The 16,177-nt window shown below is 40.2% G+C and overlaps 1 protein-coding gene across 7 annotated transcripts in view; it reads left to right on the top strand.

The window, feature by feature from the left end:
• The window catches only part of LOC108697590 (centrosomal protein of 164 kDa), a 56,866-nt gene that overhangs the window by 4,036 nt on the left and 36,653 nt on the right, over positions 1 to 16,177 (top strand). For 4 of the 7 annotated variants that reach the window (XM_041571376.1, XM_018227765.2, XM_041571375.1 and 1 more), the window contains exons 2-7: positions 1,911 to 2,016; positions 9,204 to 9,315; positions 11,279 to 11,486; positions 14,165 to 14,326; positions 14,604 to 14,735; positions 14,876 to 14,953. In XM_041571376.1, coding sequence (XP_041427310.1) covers positions 1,932 to 2,016; positions 9,204 to 9,315; positions 11,279 to 11,486; positions 14,165 to 14,326; positions 14,604 to 14,735; positions 14,876 to 14,953 — 777 coding nt within the window. In that variant the 5' untranslated portion in view covers positions 1,911 to 1,931. Of the gene's footprint in view, positions 1 to 1,910; positions 2,017 to 9,203; positions 9,316 to 11,278; positions 11,487 to 14,164; positions 14,327 to 14,603; positions 14,736 to 14,875; positions 14,954 to 16,177 lie in introns of those variants that run through there. The other 3 variants (XM_018227761.2, XM_041571377.1, XM_041571378.1) reach the window with 2 other exon arrangements.

Genomic DNA, 16,177 nt, shown 5'->3' with positions numbered 1-16,177 from the left:
AAAGATTACATGTATTTTCAGTCACAAATGTAATTGATTTTTTTTTGATGAATGTGAAGCTTTTGTTAATAGAGAACTCTCACTTCCAGTGCAAATTATGGAATAAAATTTTACTTCTTAAGAGTTATTGATAGAATCCTTTTTCTGTAATTAGGGTGATTTTGTTTTAAAAAAAGAACTAAGGCTTAAAGAGATGCAGACACCAGAGTTTAAACTCTTTTTTTTAAAATCTATCATAATATTGCCTTTGAAAGAAATGTATAACTTTGCCATAAATGCTTTTACATTACTTGTCTGATGCCCCATGTTCCTCTATGAGGGGGCTGCCATATTTGTGCAGCAGAAGTCCGTTAGCATTAGAATCTTTAACTGACAGGCTGAGATGGGAGTGGTCAGGGTGGGTCAGGTTGGCAAAGCAGTCATGTTTAGAAACTTCAACTAACAATTACTTACAAAAACAAACCTCTCGGCAAAAAACGATCAACATGACCTATAAGTAACTTTCATATTTTAAAAAGTAGTTTTTTAGTGTCAGTATCACTTGAACTAAAGATGTAGGGTAGAAATGTTGTACATTATGTTTTGGGCTTCTGTACCAACCCATGGCAACCACAGCCATTTAGCAGGGAAGATCTGTGCCTCAGAGATGCCCCAGTAGCTCCTCATTTTCTTAAATATAATTTTCTCATTTTCAATATACTGTATAAATGTCTCAACTAGCATCAAAATTAAATAATCAACCCTGTAGCTTCAGCCCAACTTAAAAGCTTCATAATTTGTGACAACCCCTTAGCTTAGCTTCTCAACAGCAGCTCAGAGCCCACTGAGCATGTGAATGTCACAGACACTTTCCAAAATGGTGACCCCCTGTGACAGGTTTAAAGTCCTTGATCATTGCTGATATTAAGAAGCTGAAACTTTAGGCTGGTGCAATAAGTTCAGTATATAAGACATGGCATTTTTAGCCCTATTAATTTTTAGGGTTTAGTTCTCCTTTAAAGGGTTTGTTCTAGGTACGCACCAAATCAACTATTTTGGATTCGGCCAAACCCCCGAAAGATTCGGCAGAATACCGAATCTGATTCCTAATTTGGATATGCAAATTGTAGGTGGGAAGGGGAAACAGTTTTTACTTTCTTTTTTGTGACAAAAAGTCATGCTCTTTCCTTCCCCGACCATATGTTGCAATTGCAAATTAGGATTCGGATTCAGTTCAGCTGGGCAGAAGGATTCGGCCGAATCTGAATCCTGCTGAAAAAGGACAAAATCCTGGCCGAATCCCGAACTGAATCCTGGATTCGGTGCATCCCTAGTTTGTTCCAATTCTTTCAGTCTATTCTCACAAAGGCATTGGAGGGCATTTTGCTCCCTCATATTTATGCTTCTTAAACGTGCAGTGGTTAAAATGCTTTGCTCAAAGTAGTAGTAGTAGAAAAAGCCTTATGTGTCATTCCTTTAATGCTGTAGAACCAGTCACAAGCCCCCCCCCCCCAAAAAAAATGAAACGGAATGCACAGTTAACATTTATAAATAATGCACCCTAAAAGGGGGGAATTTATATAAAGGCATAATTTCTGCATCATTTTAAAGTAGAAATACATATACCTTCTCTGGAGGGCTCATCAAGTACATAATCCTTTAAATAACTTTAACATTTTAGTAATTGCAAATAACTAAATATGCTGCCAAGCTAATATTCACCGGGGTAAACGGGTTTTTTTTAATGAAAATGGACCAAAATTATGAAGTAAAATGGGAAATGTTCCATTGAAATGTATTAACACATGACAGGACTATAAAAATATAATGTAAACCAGGGAAACGTAAATTCAGGGGACATGCGATTTATTGATGTTTGACTGTATATACGTTTTGATATAAATGTCACACTTTTTTTTTACCTCTATTAGCCTATTTGTTGAACATCAGATATGATGGCCACTTCTGCAATCCGCATTGGAGACCAGCTTATTTTGGAAGAAGATTATGATGAGAATTATATTCCTCAGGAAAATGGTGGGTATATTTTCTTTCTGTTCATGAACTTGCATTGCCCCTAGACTAACACAAACGCAGTAGATGAGTACTACAGTATTTGATGATTCTTTGGGGTTTTATATATTGGGTTTACAAGAAAGTGCTATGTTTATCCAAAGTAATATGAAATACGCACAACCAGGGAACCTTGACCTGCCGGTAATTCCAGACTTCCATGTAATTGAACACTAATGCCATTATCAATGCAGCATGCTGAAAATGACACCAGTTCAGCACAAAATCTGGAGGAATAATGTGTACTGCAAATTGTGTGTGATTTACCAAAAAAGACACTCATTTGTGCCCTTAAAGAAATTCAAACACTAAAAATGAAAGAGTTTTATAATTATAAAAATATAATGTACTGTTGTTCTGCACTGGTACAACTGTTGTGTGCTTGCTACAGAAACTCTACTCTAATTTATATGAAATACCTGCTGTGTAGTCATTGGGTCAGCCATTCAAAGCTGAAAAAGGCATACAGCAGAGGATACACAAGCAGATAATCGATACGTTCTGAAGAATCCCATTGTATACTACAGAGATTCTCTGTTATCTGCTGTGTATCCTGTGCCTTTTCTCCTTTTTCAGCTTTGAATCGCTGCCCCATGGCTACACAGCAGCTTGTTTATATAAACTATAGTAGTGTTTCTGAAGCAAACATTCAATTGTATCAGTGCAGCACAACACTACATTATATTGTCATTCCTTTAAAACACTTTAATTTTTTAGTGTTACTGTTCATTTAATGATGCAAAGTACAAAAACAGGGGCATTTCACTTTTCACAGAAGTACTTCAGTTGCATACATTGCTAATACGCTGCTTTATCTTCGTGATTTCTGTGCAAGGTTTAAAGTATAGTCCTGGATTTAAAGGATAACTATACCCCCAAACAACGTAGTGCATAAAACAGCCCATATGTAAAACCCTGCTTCATCTAAATAGACCATTTTCATAAAATATATTTTTCTAGTAGTATGTGCCATTGGGTAATCCTAAAAGAAAATTGCCTTTTTAAAGGGATTCTGTCATGTTTTTATGGTGTAGTTTTTATTTCTAAATTACACTGTTTACACTGCAAATAATTCACTCTACAATATAAAATTTAATTCCTTGCAGTACAGTTTATCAGAGCACATGTCACATGACTGGGGACAGCTGGGAAACTGACACTATGTCTAGCCCCATGTAATATTTCAAAATTAATTATAAAAAAATCTTTGCTCATTTGAGAAACGGATTTCAGTACAGAAATTTGCTAGAGCAGCACCATTAACTGATGCATTTTGAAAAAATATTTTTTTTTCCCATGACAGTATTCCTTTAAGTACTAAGGGCCACCCCCTGGGATGGTATGATTCACACTGCACACAAACAAACCAAGGTCACACATACATGTTAGGTCACATGAGCCAATAACTCAACAAATTTTTGTCTTTGCACCCACACTTCTTCCTGTTTACAGTTAGAGCTGCAGTATTTCTGGTCAGGTGATTTCTGATGGAGCACACAGAACATCGCAAACGGTGGTTTAAGGTAAAACCAATAAAAGGGCAATGTTTACTAGGGCAGTATTTGAATGTAACCCCTGCACATGCAGATGACTTGCACGATAAAAATCACACACTAATTTGATATGCCATCATGGAAGGTAAGTTGCTGGCTGCATAGTGTAAGGCCCGAGGGCCCCGAGGTAGTAAGGACCAAGGAGGAGGTAACAAAGTCCGAGTTCGCAGTACAGAAGGAGTAGGCAATAGAATAGTCGTAAACAGGCAGTAGAATCAGTTCAGGCAGACGAGGTTCAAAGACGAGAGTTCAGGCAAGGTCGGTACACAAGATAATCAATGATAAACACACCCAGGAATCAGCAAGCGAAAACCTATAATTGGGCATTGAGGAGACTCTGAAGCTGCTTTAAATAGGCCTGGGTTTGGCGCCAATTTTGGACGCGCTGACGTCATGACGCCGACGCACTGACGCCAGCGTCCTGACGCCGACGCACATTCTGACGCCGGCGTCCGTTCCGACGCCGGCGACCAATCCGAGGGCGAAAAGACGCTGATGTCATAGTGCTGCGACCAGCAGGATCCAGGAGGCCGCCATCTTGGCCGCCATCTTGGAGAAGACAATCGGTTTCCATTACAGTACCCCCCTCCTTAGGGGGGGCCTCAGGACCACCTGGGCTGGAAGGGAACTGTCGATGAAACCTTTGGACCAAGAGAGGAGCATGGACATCGGAGCTTCTTACCCACGAGCACTCCTCAGGACCGAATCCCTTCCATTCAATGAGGTACTGCAGGGCGCCTCTAGAAATCCGAGAGTCCAAAATCTTCTTTACTTCGAACTCTTGATGCCCATCTACAATGACAGGAACTGGGGAAGAAGAAGAAGAAGAAGAAGAAACTGCAGGTTTAAGCAAAGAAACATGGAAAGCATTGGGGATCCGCATCTCAGGAGGAAGTTGCAACCGCACAGCCACAGGATTGATGATCTCGTGATAGGGAAGGGACCAATAAACTTGGGACCAAGTTTAGGTGAAGGAACTTTGAGGCGAATATTGCGAGTAGACAGCCAGACCTTGTCACCGGGAACATACAGAGGGGAAGAAACTCTCCTCTTGTCAGCAAACTTTTTCTGTGCAAGGGAACTCTTCTCTAAGTTGACAATAGTAGCCTGCCAGATGGCCGACATGTGGGCAGCTTGATCGTTGGCGGCAGGAACATTTGTGAGCAGAAGATCTTGAGGAAAAGCCAAGGGGTTAAGACCATAAACACAAAAAAAAGGAGACTTTTCAGAAGAAGAGTGCAAGGCATTGTTATGTGCAAATTCGGCCCAAGGAAGGAGGTCAGCCCAATCATCCTGACACAGGGATACATGACATCGGAGGAACTGTTCAAGAGCCTGGTTAACCCTTTCTGCCGCTCCATTAGACTGGGGATGATATGAAGAAGAAAACTGAAGGGAAATATTAAGGGCTTTACAAAGAGACCTCCAAAACTTAGAAATAAATTGGGACCCACGGTCAGAGACAATCTCAGCAGGAAAACCATGGAGACGAAAAATATGTTTAATGAATAAAGAAGAAAGTTCTGGAGCTGAAGGAAGTTTCCGAAGAGGAATAAAGTGTGCCATCTTACTAAATCTGTCAATCACCACCCAGATGACAGTGTAGCCGGAGGAAGCAGGAAGATCCACGATGAAATCCATTGCCAAATGGGTCCAAGGGCGGGAAGGAACAGGCAAAGGTAAAAGTAGGCCTTTGGGAGGAGAATGTCCAGATTTGGATACAGCACAAGGGGAGCAGGAGGAAACAAAGTCTTTAACATCCTTTCTTAAAGAAGGCCACCAGACGAGACGAGATAAAAGTTCAGTCGTTTTTTTAATTCCAGGATGACCGGCCTGCTTCGAGCTGTGAGATTGGACCAGAATGGAATGACGAAGCTCAGGAGGAACAAAGGCTACGCCTACAGGAGTTTCCACAGGAGCAGAAGCTTGAATAGACAAAAGATGAGAAGCAAGGGAAGGAAACAGGGCGGCAATGATCTTTGTAGGAGGCACAATGGATTCTGGGTCTTCAGAGATGGGGTTTTCGGGGGTAAAACTTCGGGAAAGAGCATCCGCTTTCTTGTTTCTTGAACCAGGACGAAAAGTTAAGATGAAGTTAAAACGTGAGAAGAACAGTGCCCATCTGGCTTGTCGGGGATTGAGGCGCTTAAGGGTCTGGATATACTCTAGGTTTTTGTGGTCGGTGAAGATGGATACGGGGACCGATGACCCTTCAAGTAAGTGTCTCCACTCTTCTAGAGCAAGTTTGACAGCCAGTAACTCACGGTTCCCCACGTCATAATTTCTTTCGGAGGAGGAAAACTTCTTGGAAAAGAAGGCACACGGATGCAGTTTACCATCAGAAGAGGATCTTTGAGATAATATTGCTCCTGCTCCAATATCCGAGGCATCTACTTCGATGAAGAAAGGTTGGAGAGGTTCAGGGTGCCTAAGGATTGGGGCAGACGAAAAGGATTCTTTAAGAGTCTTGAAAGCTTCCAAGGCTAGTGGAGACCAATGCTGAGGTTTACCCCCTTTACGTATAAGAGCAAGAATTGGAGCAATCTTTGACGAAAAACCTTTAATGAATTGTCTATAATAGTTAGCAAAGCCGATGAATCTTTGAACAGCCTTGACACTGGTGGGAAGAGGCCAATCTTGAATTGCTGAAACCTTGGCTGGATCCATCTTGAAGCCTTGTTGGGAAATGATGTATCCTAGGAAAGAAATGGTTGATACTTCAAAGGAACATTTCTCCAACTTGGCAAACAGATTGTTCTTTCGTAGACGGGAAAGAACTTCTTGAACCTGATGACGATGTTCTTGAAGGTTTTTGGAAAAAATAAGAATATCGTCCAAATAAACGACCACATATTGCCCCAACAAATCCCGGAAGATATCATTAACGAATTCTTGAAAGACCGCAGGGGCATTGCAAAGGCCGAAGGGCATAACCAAGTACTCATAATGCCCGTCACGTGTATTGAATGCGGTCTTCCATTCGTCTCCTTCTCTGATCCGGATAAGATTGTAGGCCCCACGCAGATCTAGTTTGGTGAAGAGGCTTGCACCCTTCAGCTGGTCGAACAATTCAGAGATGAGAGGAAGAGGGTAACGATTTTTCACCGTAATTTTGTTTAAACCCCTGTAGTCAATGCAGGGCCGCAAACCGCCGTCTTTCTTTTCCACAAAGAAGAATCCAGCCCCGGCCGGAGAGGAAGATGGACGAATGAACCCCCTTTGGAGGTTTCCTGGATGTATTCCTTCATAGCAGAAGTTTCGGAAGGGGAAAGTGGGTAGGTGCGGCCCCTAGGGGGCATGGATCCAGGAAGCAGTTCAATAGGACAGTCATAGGAACGATGAGGAGGTAAGGTTTCAGCAGACTTCTTGTTGAAAAGAAATCTGAGAAGGCTTGGTAAACTGGAGGTAAAGAAGAATTCGGGGTCACAGAAGAAACTTTAATAAGAGATTTGACAGGCAGACAGTTCTGTTGACAAAAAGGACTCCAGCGGGAGATCTGAGCAGAAGACCAATCAATGACTGGATTGTGGATACTCAGCCAGGGCAGACCAAGTACAATGGGAGTTGAAGGGCAGTCAATTAAGAGAAAAGACAGTCTTTCTAGATGCATCGTTCCCACAGTGAGAGAAAGTTCCAGGGTAGACTGTGAAATAATAGCAGAAGATAAAGGACGATCATCAATGGCAAGAACTCGAAGGGGAACAGCCAAGGGTTGGAGAGGAATGGAATGTTTTCCGGCAAAATCCTTGTCCATGAAATTCCCTGCTGCACCAGAGTCGAGGAAAGCTTGGGAAGAAATCTTTTGGGTTCCAAACCGGATCTGTACAGGAAGAAGGAAACGTAGAGTAGAAGAATGGGGAGAAGGACCAATTCCACCCAGGTAAGTCTCCCCAAACATACCTAGGTGTTGGCGTTTCCCGGCTTCACAGGGCATTCATAGGCGAAGTGGGCCTTTCCCCCACAATAAAGGCAAAGACCAGCAGCCCTTCTCCGAAGTTTCTCCTGTTCGGAAAGGCGAACCCGTCCTATCTGCATCGGTTCTTCAGCCGCAGGAGAAGAAGTTGCAGGAGCCGCAGGAGAAGAAGGAGAGGGTGGGGAAGGAGCCAAACGGGAAAGAAATGGTCTCTGAAAGCGAGGAGCCAGTACTGGTTGAAATCTCTGGAATTTCCTTGCCCGCTCTCGATCAACTTGATGCTCCCTCTGCCGGGTATCCACCTTCACTGCCAAGGCAACGAGATCTTCCCAGAGTGGAGGCATTTCACGGGACACCAGATCGTCCTTAATGCGCATTGCCAGCCCATTATAGAAGGCAGCATGATAGCTATCGTTGTTCCACGAAGTCTCAGCCACTAGGGTACGGAACTCGATGGCATACTCAGGAACTGTACGAGTGCCTTGCTGTAACTGGAACAAGCGAGCAGAAGCTGAAGCAGATCGACCTGGGGCGTCGAACACCGTGCGAAGGTCACGGATGAAGGCCTTGGCATCGTCAATGACCGGATCCTCCTTCTCCCAGAGAGGAGAAGCCCACTCCAGAGCTTTCCCTTGCAGGCGGGTGATGATATAGCCCACCTTCGCTCGCTCCGAGACAAACTGACCTGGAAGCAGGGTGAACTGGATATCACACTGATTGATGAAACCACGGCATGATTCCGGATCACCGCTGTACAGAGGAGGTGCAGGGATGCGAGGTTCGGAAATCTGGAGTGGAGTAGCTGGAACCGGCGGACGAACTGGAGCCACTGGAGACAAGGCAGACAATTTCTCCAGGATTGCTTCTAGTGCCTGGCCGAAGTGGGTTTGCTGGGCTTCGTAGGTCTGCATGCGGGAAGCCAAACCACAAACGGCTCTGCCGACATCTGTAGGGACATGAGGCTCCTCAGTAGGGTCCATGGCCCAATTATAATGTAAGGCCCGAGGGCCCCGAGGTAGTAAGGACCAAGGAGGAGGTAACAAAGTCCGAGTTCGCAGTACAGAAGGAGTAGGCAATAGAATAGTCGTAAACAGGCAGTAGAATCAGTTCAGGCAGACGAGGTTCAAAGACGAGAGTTCAGGCAAGGTCGGTACACAAGATAATCAATGATAAACACACCCAGGAATCAGCAAGCGAAAACCTATAATTGGGCATTGAGGAGACTCTGAAGCTGCTTTAAATAGGCCTGGGTTTGGCGCCAATTTTGGACGCGCCGACGCACTGACGCCAGCGTCCTGACGCCGACGCACATTCTGACGCCGGCGTCCGTTCCGACGCCGGCGACCAATCCGAGGGCGAAAAGACGCTGATGTCATAGTGCTGCGACCAGCAGGATCCAGGAGGCCGCCATCTTGGACGCCATCTTGGCCGCCATCTTGGAGAAGACAATCGGTTTCCATTACACATAGTGGCTAAGTGCATTTAGTACTTTCATTAGTAAACTAGCCCTTTTAAAGTTTATACTATCAAACCTCACCAAGTCCAATGTTGTGATGGGATATTTGTTCCTTTAAGGATTCAGTTTGCATCCATTATAACTAAGCAGGGTGAAGCAAGGGTGTGCTCAGGCACTCTGATGTTACAATTTGTATATCATTTTAAATGATGTTCTGTTTTTACTGCAGAAATTCAAGAATATGCAAGAGTCATTGGAATTGACCCGGATTCAGAGCCAGAACTTATGTGGTTAGCCAGGGAGGGCATTGTGGCACCATTAGCTGCAACTTGGAAGCCATGGTCAGTATTCTAGTGTTGAGAAGAAGGTTTCATAGTCTACCAAAGAAAATAGTTATTTAAAGGAGTGTAAAAAAATGATAGTGAAAATGACCTATGCATATGAATTTAAACGTAAAACATTATTATATCTAAAAGGTTTGATATTTTTAATCTAGAAATGCCATTACTTACTTTTGTATGGCTTTCCACCTCTATTCATACATTTAAATCTCAAAGCAATGGATCTGAGAGGGAATGAGGACAAGCTTGTTTTTGCTCTAGATCAAAGTTTCTGTCTTGGATAGTGTTGCCACCTGTCCGGTTTTGACCTGGACAGCCCGGTTTTTTGAAGGGCTGCCCGGGTCAAAACTGCCTGGTTTTCCAAATCATCAAAGGCTATAGGAGGCGTCTAATAGCTGTTACATTTGCAAAATGAGGCTCAACTAAGTATTGATCTAATATCTCTGTTGGGGTGCCCAAATGTATGCACCTGTCTGATTTTGTTATGATGCATATTGCATATTTTCTGTTAATCCAATAAACTTTATGTCACTGCTGAAATACTGTTTCCATTAGGCATGTCATATATTAAAAGGAAGTTGCTACTTTGAAAGCTCAGCCAATGATAAACAAAACTCCAAAGAATTAAGAGGGGTTCCCATACCTTTTCATATAACTGTAAACTCACTGAGATCCAGCTTAATTACAAGCAAATGCAAATTATGCCGGATCACCAAGAGTATATGTTTTACTTGTGGCAATCGTAATGTTATTCAGTAGTAGCTGTAGTTGAATTTAACCATGGGTAACAAATATTACCATGCGTCATCACCCAGAGAAGCCTAATTTGTTAAAATTCAAATTTATGTAATTTTATATTTTTTCTACTTTGATTAAATTCACATTATAAAAAAAATACTTTTTTGGTTATTTATTAAAAAATCCGAACATAAAAAACATGGAATTGTGGAAAAACTTGAATACAAGTTCAAAGAAAATTTAAAAACCTTGAACCTTAAATTTTACCCAGATTAGTTTCCACTGACTTCTGCATGACCTTGCAAACTTTTAGAAAGTTTTACACTTAGGGGTATATTTATCAAAGAGTGAAGTTAATAGTGAAGTTCCGCCACTAGAGTGAAATTCCGCAGCTCTCCATTCATTTCTATGGGATTTTTATAGGCGTATTTATCAAAGGGTGAACTTTCACTTTCATCCATTGATAAATACGCCTTTCAAAATCCCATAGAAATGAATTGAGAGCTGCGGACTTTCACTCTAGTGGCGGAACTTCACTCTTTGATAAATTTACCCCCTAATTTTTTAGCTTAATAAATACTTTATTTGAAGTTATAATTAGCGTTTTAGCAGAAACAACTTGAATTGCTGTTAAAACGCAAATTCGAGCGTTGATAAATCATACTATCGTACTAGCGTCTGTCACACCAGCGATATGGTGCTTAAGATTGGCTTTGTGTATTTAACCACAACACTTAGTGACAAAACAGTTTTCTCCTATTCTAATGAAATTTGTATTCTGTTGCCCCGCTGATATCTTTCATTCCATTCACTATTGATGTGACTGTATCTTGCTTCGTTTTTTTTTCAATTATTCTTACTGCACCTTTACTTATATTCTCCTTCCAAATTCTTGTTAATTCTTCTTCATATCCTTATTTATTTTATATTTAATTTTCTGTCTTTGATGCTATATAAAATCATATACATATGTGTATAGTTTTTCTATATGTCTCTCATCCATCACTTTTTCTCTTTCTGCTTATGTTTCCATCATGTGCTTTATTCATTGTTTTAATTCCCCCCCTCCATTCTTGCCTACGTTTTTGGCGCTGACTTTGTTTTTTGTCTTGCTGTGTACCTGCTCATCAACATTTTCAGGTGTAACCCCCTGAAGTTTTTATCTTTAATTCTTATTTTCTCTATCATAATTTTTTGCACTCACATTAGCTTTTGTTTTACCTAGCCAAGACATTACAGGAGATATATATTACTTCAACTTTGAAACTGGTCAGTCCACTTGGGAACACCCAAATGATGAACATTATCAAGAGCTTGTGATACAGGAACGGGAAAAGCTCCTCATGCAGGGTGGGGGCAAGAAAAAGGAAAAAAAGAAGAAAAAAGAGAAAAAGAAAGATAAGAAAGCAAAGGAGTTGCCAAAACCAACCCTAGTGAGTGATTCTAGATTGTGATTGTCACTAAAAGGCAGTATTGTAAAAAACAAAGAATGTGGTTCAGTGAAGTAACTGGGGAATCTGCATTTAAATAGGACACATTTTAACCAGCTTTTTGGAACTTGCAGTCTGGTATAATCTGACCATCTAATTAAATATTTAGGTGAGTGTCTACATATTTAGTCCTTTCTGAAATTAGGCACAACAGAAGGGTTTAATGTAGTGAGTATCAACAATAAAATAACCCAGAAATGGCTGTAAAAGAGCAGTTCTTGTAAAATGAATACTTCTTGTCTCTTCTTGCCCTTTTTAGTGATCATGGCCATTTATGTTTTGCTCCTTGACCAGACAGATTCCTAACCTTTGTTGGCCTCTATTTTCAACGCAAAGTCGCCAGTGTATCACATTTTTGTGTACAGGATACTTAGTAGAGAGTAGTAGAGAGTTGCTTAATGTACTTGAAGTGTCATTGATCTGGAAAGGGACAAGTAAAAGGAAATATTGATTTTCTAAGGAAAGCGAAACATCCAGCTTACATCATGTAGCTACAAATCCTTTTAGTACCGAATATTAATAATGTGCGTTTTAGAGTTGGTATCCTATTGATGATGTTTGGAAAGATAATTGTATTATAAGAAGGACACATTTGTTATTTCAACAGAATGCACGTTTAATTAAATTAATGTTATTGCTGTATGATTATTTGGTCTGTTGCAGCATCTGTAAACTAAATATAATACTGAAAAAAAGAAAACCACTCCATAGCTAGGGTTTATTTAAAAAATAATCTTTACAGCATGGCTTGCCATAAATTTATGAATTCTGCTGCCCTGATAATGTTCTGCTTAGGAAAGGTTTTTCCTAAGCAGAAGAACATCAGAGCAGCCTCTTTCTTTCTCCTGACAACTTCCTTGACTACTTGGTGGTCAGAATGGTGGGGAACTGACCAGCAGGTTGTGCTGTTGTAACAAAATTAATTCATATTAACAGTACATGTATGTATCCCTTAATATCTTGAAATTAAAGAAAAGTAATTCATCAATTTTACATTCACTTATTTTAAAGGTTTACTTATCCTTTAAACCAGTATGTAATAATTTTACAGTTATATACCTAGCTCTGGCACCACTGTATACCCAGCTTTGAACTACAGCCAAGGATTTAGTAATGTAGTGGTTATATGCACATGTTTACACTGGCAGATAGTATATAATAATGCCTTGGTTATCCAACCACCTTTATATATGTATGCATATTTTATTTACAGAGCACGTCTTATGCATGCAGCTCTAAACAGGACTATAATTGAAAGAACAAACTGGGGTCAATATAACAATAAATACAAATTAATACACATTATAGTTCTAAATCAAGTGCCAAATAATAGAGACATGGGAAATGAGGTCCCTACCCCAAAGAGCTTTCAAACTAACTGGTGAGTGTACTTGACATAGAAGTGGGTTTACAGTGCTTTTCGCTGCATTAAAAGTGCCAGACCTGAGTCAGATGCTATGCAAGCACTCTGACGGGTATAATTTGAGTACATTTTTTAAAAGACAGAGAGAAGATTCTCAGTGGAAGAATTCAGGGATGGCATTCCAAATGTAAGGAATAGCAAGCAAGAGAGGTTTAAGGAGGGAAACAGCTGTGGTGATGGGCCTTTAAACTGGCACTCAGTATAAGACATTGTAACTGTCATATACCATTACACTGCCACCCAGTAACAAGTTTATAATAGCGCAAACTCAATTTTACACTGGCAGACTGCAGAGTAATAGGTGAAAATGCCACAGACATACAGTAGAAGTAGCCCAGAAACCTGTAAAATATATGAATGCTGTAAAAGTATCATATGGCCCAGTTTCATTCTAAAAACTAAACTCCATTATAATGTAACAAACATAGTAATCGAGTCAAACTTTAGTGCTAAACCACTGTATTCTAAAAGTGTGTAATAATGACAATCATACATAAGTTTAGACTTAAATGGGCATTATACCATTTTTTCAACATTGAAAACATTGACTAGGGCTTGTGCTGAACATGCTTGATTCCAATTATCAGGGCCGGGTTTGTATTTGTGGCGCGCCTAGGCTGGCCCATCTCTACCTGCTCCCCCACACTCCCTTTGAGTGCACACACTTTCTGCTTCGCTGGCTCTGGGACTTACGGTAGATTTAAAGAACTGTCAGAACCTCTGTGTGCCCCCCTGTATGTGTAGCAGTACGGCTGGGCAGCAAACTATTGTATTAATTTGTGAAATATGTATGGCTTTTGTAATTTCCTACACTAAACAGGGGAAAATCTAAATATGAAAGTAACATTCACATTCTACTTTTGGTTAATTTGAGCACAATCAAAATAAATCTGAACTCCATTAAGAAGACATTTTTATCTGGCCTGAGGTGAAAAGCTTAGCCAGACCCTGGACAGATATGCTTTTTGAATGAGCACTAATGGGTGCACTTTTTCACTAGCACCACCACCACCGCCAATATCTTCTTATGGCAATTGGACCAGACCCTGAACTATGTCCCTTTTGGTATATTCCATTGTGTTGCTTCATTATTTATTAAGGAGGATTTTTAAATGTTTCCTATTTAGCTATAAATGCAGTTAGGCTTCATTGTTGCACATTTATGATTTCTCATTTTACCCACTATTTTTTTTCCCAGTCATTGGGATCTCCCCTTGGACCTGTGCAAGTATCTCTAGGCAGTCTTGCTCCTCTACGTGGCCTAGGTGATCCAGGAGCTAGTGGAGTAACACTTGGGTCACTCAGTAGCAGCGCTGGAAGCTCAGGGGGCTTTGAATCTCTATTGGGAGATGCAGCTGGGGTACGTCAAAGCATTTTTATTCATAAAAAAAATGGGTAAGACGTGGTGAGTTGACGCCTGATGAAATTGCCCTATGTGTGTTTTGTTAAGTTACTTGGATTGTGAGTTCCACTGGATATGAATATGATAACAAATTGTCTCTTTGAAGCATTGTAAAACATGTTGGCACAATAGAAATTGAATTAATATGATATAATAATAAAAATAATAATCATTCACTGTTGTTGAGCTATTTAATACAATGCTTCATGTTGCTACACTTAAAATATTTCTTTAGCAGCCGCATAAATCTGCATCCCTTATGAAGAGTAGTGCAGTAAGAAGGCCTGATGAGAGAGTTAGCTTGACTTTACCAGGTTTGGATGAGGAAGAAGAAGAAGATGATGGGGAGCAGGCAAGTGAAGACCTGGTAAGGACACGGCAAGGGAATGCCCAGTAGACTGGATACATGACATCTTGTAGGTTACACGTGTAATCATATTCTCTTTGTCTTACTGTCATCATGTTATATGGAGTATGGTTAATTAATTTGTTACTTTTTGTCTCTAGAGCCCACGTGGATCTGCCCGTTTACTCAAAAACCTGCACATGGACATTGGATCTTTGGGAGGTGGCTTTGAGTATGAGGTAGGTGGCAAGGATAAACATAGAAGTCGAAGTTACTAAATTGAAGGTAGTTTGCTATGATTAAATTGAATTATTCTTATACAAGGAAAGCTGCAATAGGCACTACTATAGTAGTATTCTTATTACTAGACAGACAATAACCTCCTCTTCCCTGGTCCCACCTATAATTTATATAAACGTATCTGTCTTTTCCAGAAACTTAACAACTCTGGTATAAATTCTTGTGCTTTTAAGACTGACTTTGTCTTTCAAAACAATACTCTGTTTTGTGTGCTTGGTGGTTTGTGTGCAGATATGAAGTCTATTGTCAGTGTTAGAGCTTTTACCGAAAATAAAGTAAGACAGCAGACTGCATATTAGTATCAGAGACATACAATATGCTGCAATGAAAACTTGCCCAGAATTTTTCTTTTGGGCTAATTTAATCAAAAATCTGATTTGAGTTTTTTTCTACTTCGAATAAACTCACAACGTTATAAAAACTCAAAAGTTTGCTCATTTATGAAAAAATCATAATGTAAAAAACTTGATTGAATACAATCATGAAAATAACTGGAATACCTTGAATTTTCAAGTTTATAGGCTTGAAAAACTTGAATTGGTGAGTTTACAAACTCGAAAAATTAAAACTCAATAAATGACTTGAATTTTGCCTAGGACAACTCTCATTGACTTCTACATGAACTCGCCAGCTTCTAGATGCCAATTTTTTTCAACTTTTTGCTTTCAACTTTTTTTTGCTTAACAAATACCAAACATTTGATTCTTTGAATATATAATTCGAATTTGTGAGTTTGTGTGTAGAAAAATTCAAATTGTGGCAAAGATTAAAATTCAAACCTTGATAAATCACCACCCTTAATTTCTTAACTTAATCTGATTGCACCCTAAGGCATCAGTATACCATGTCTAATTCCAAAACATAATATAAGGCTTATTATTATCCCTTTGCTGCTATGTTAGCTTCTGCTCTTCTGGGAAGGCTTTCAACTAGACGTTGGAACATTGTCGTGGGATTTACTTCCTTTCAGAGATTGCGAGTGTATTTTATTTGAGAAATAACTAGTGATGGCTATGCTTAGCTGAGTTGCTTGATCTTTTGCTGTTAGAGACCAATAAGGAATATGATGCATTTCCCAATAATGGCATACACATAATTTGTGTGGTCTTCTTGGGTCATTGGATTGTTAATACAGCCAGTTTAGTTTTTAATAAAATGCTAAA

This window comes from Xenopus laevis, chromosome 7S (assembly GCF_017654675.1).
Source record: "Xenopus laevis strain J_2021 chromosome 7S, Xenopus_laevis_v10.1, whole genome shotgun sequence".
NCBI lineage: Eukaryota > Metazoa > Chordata > Amphibia > Anura > Pipidae > Xenopus > Xenopus laevis.
Note: the sequence above shows the minus strand (reverse complement) of the source record. Positions and strands in the feature narration are given on the sequence as shown.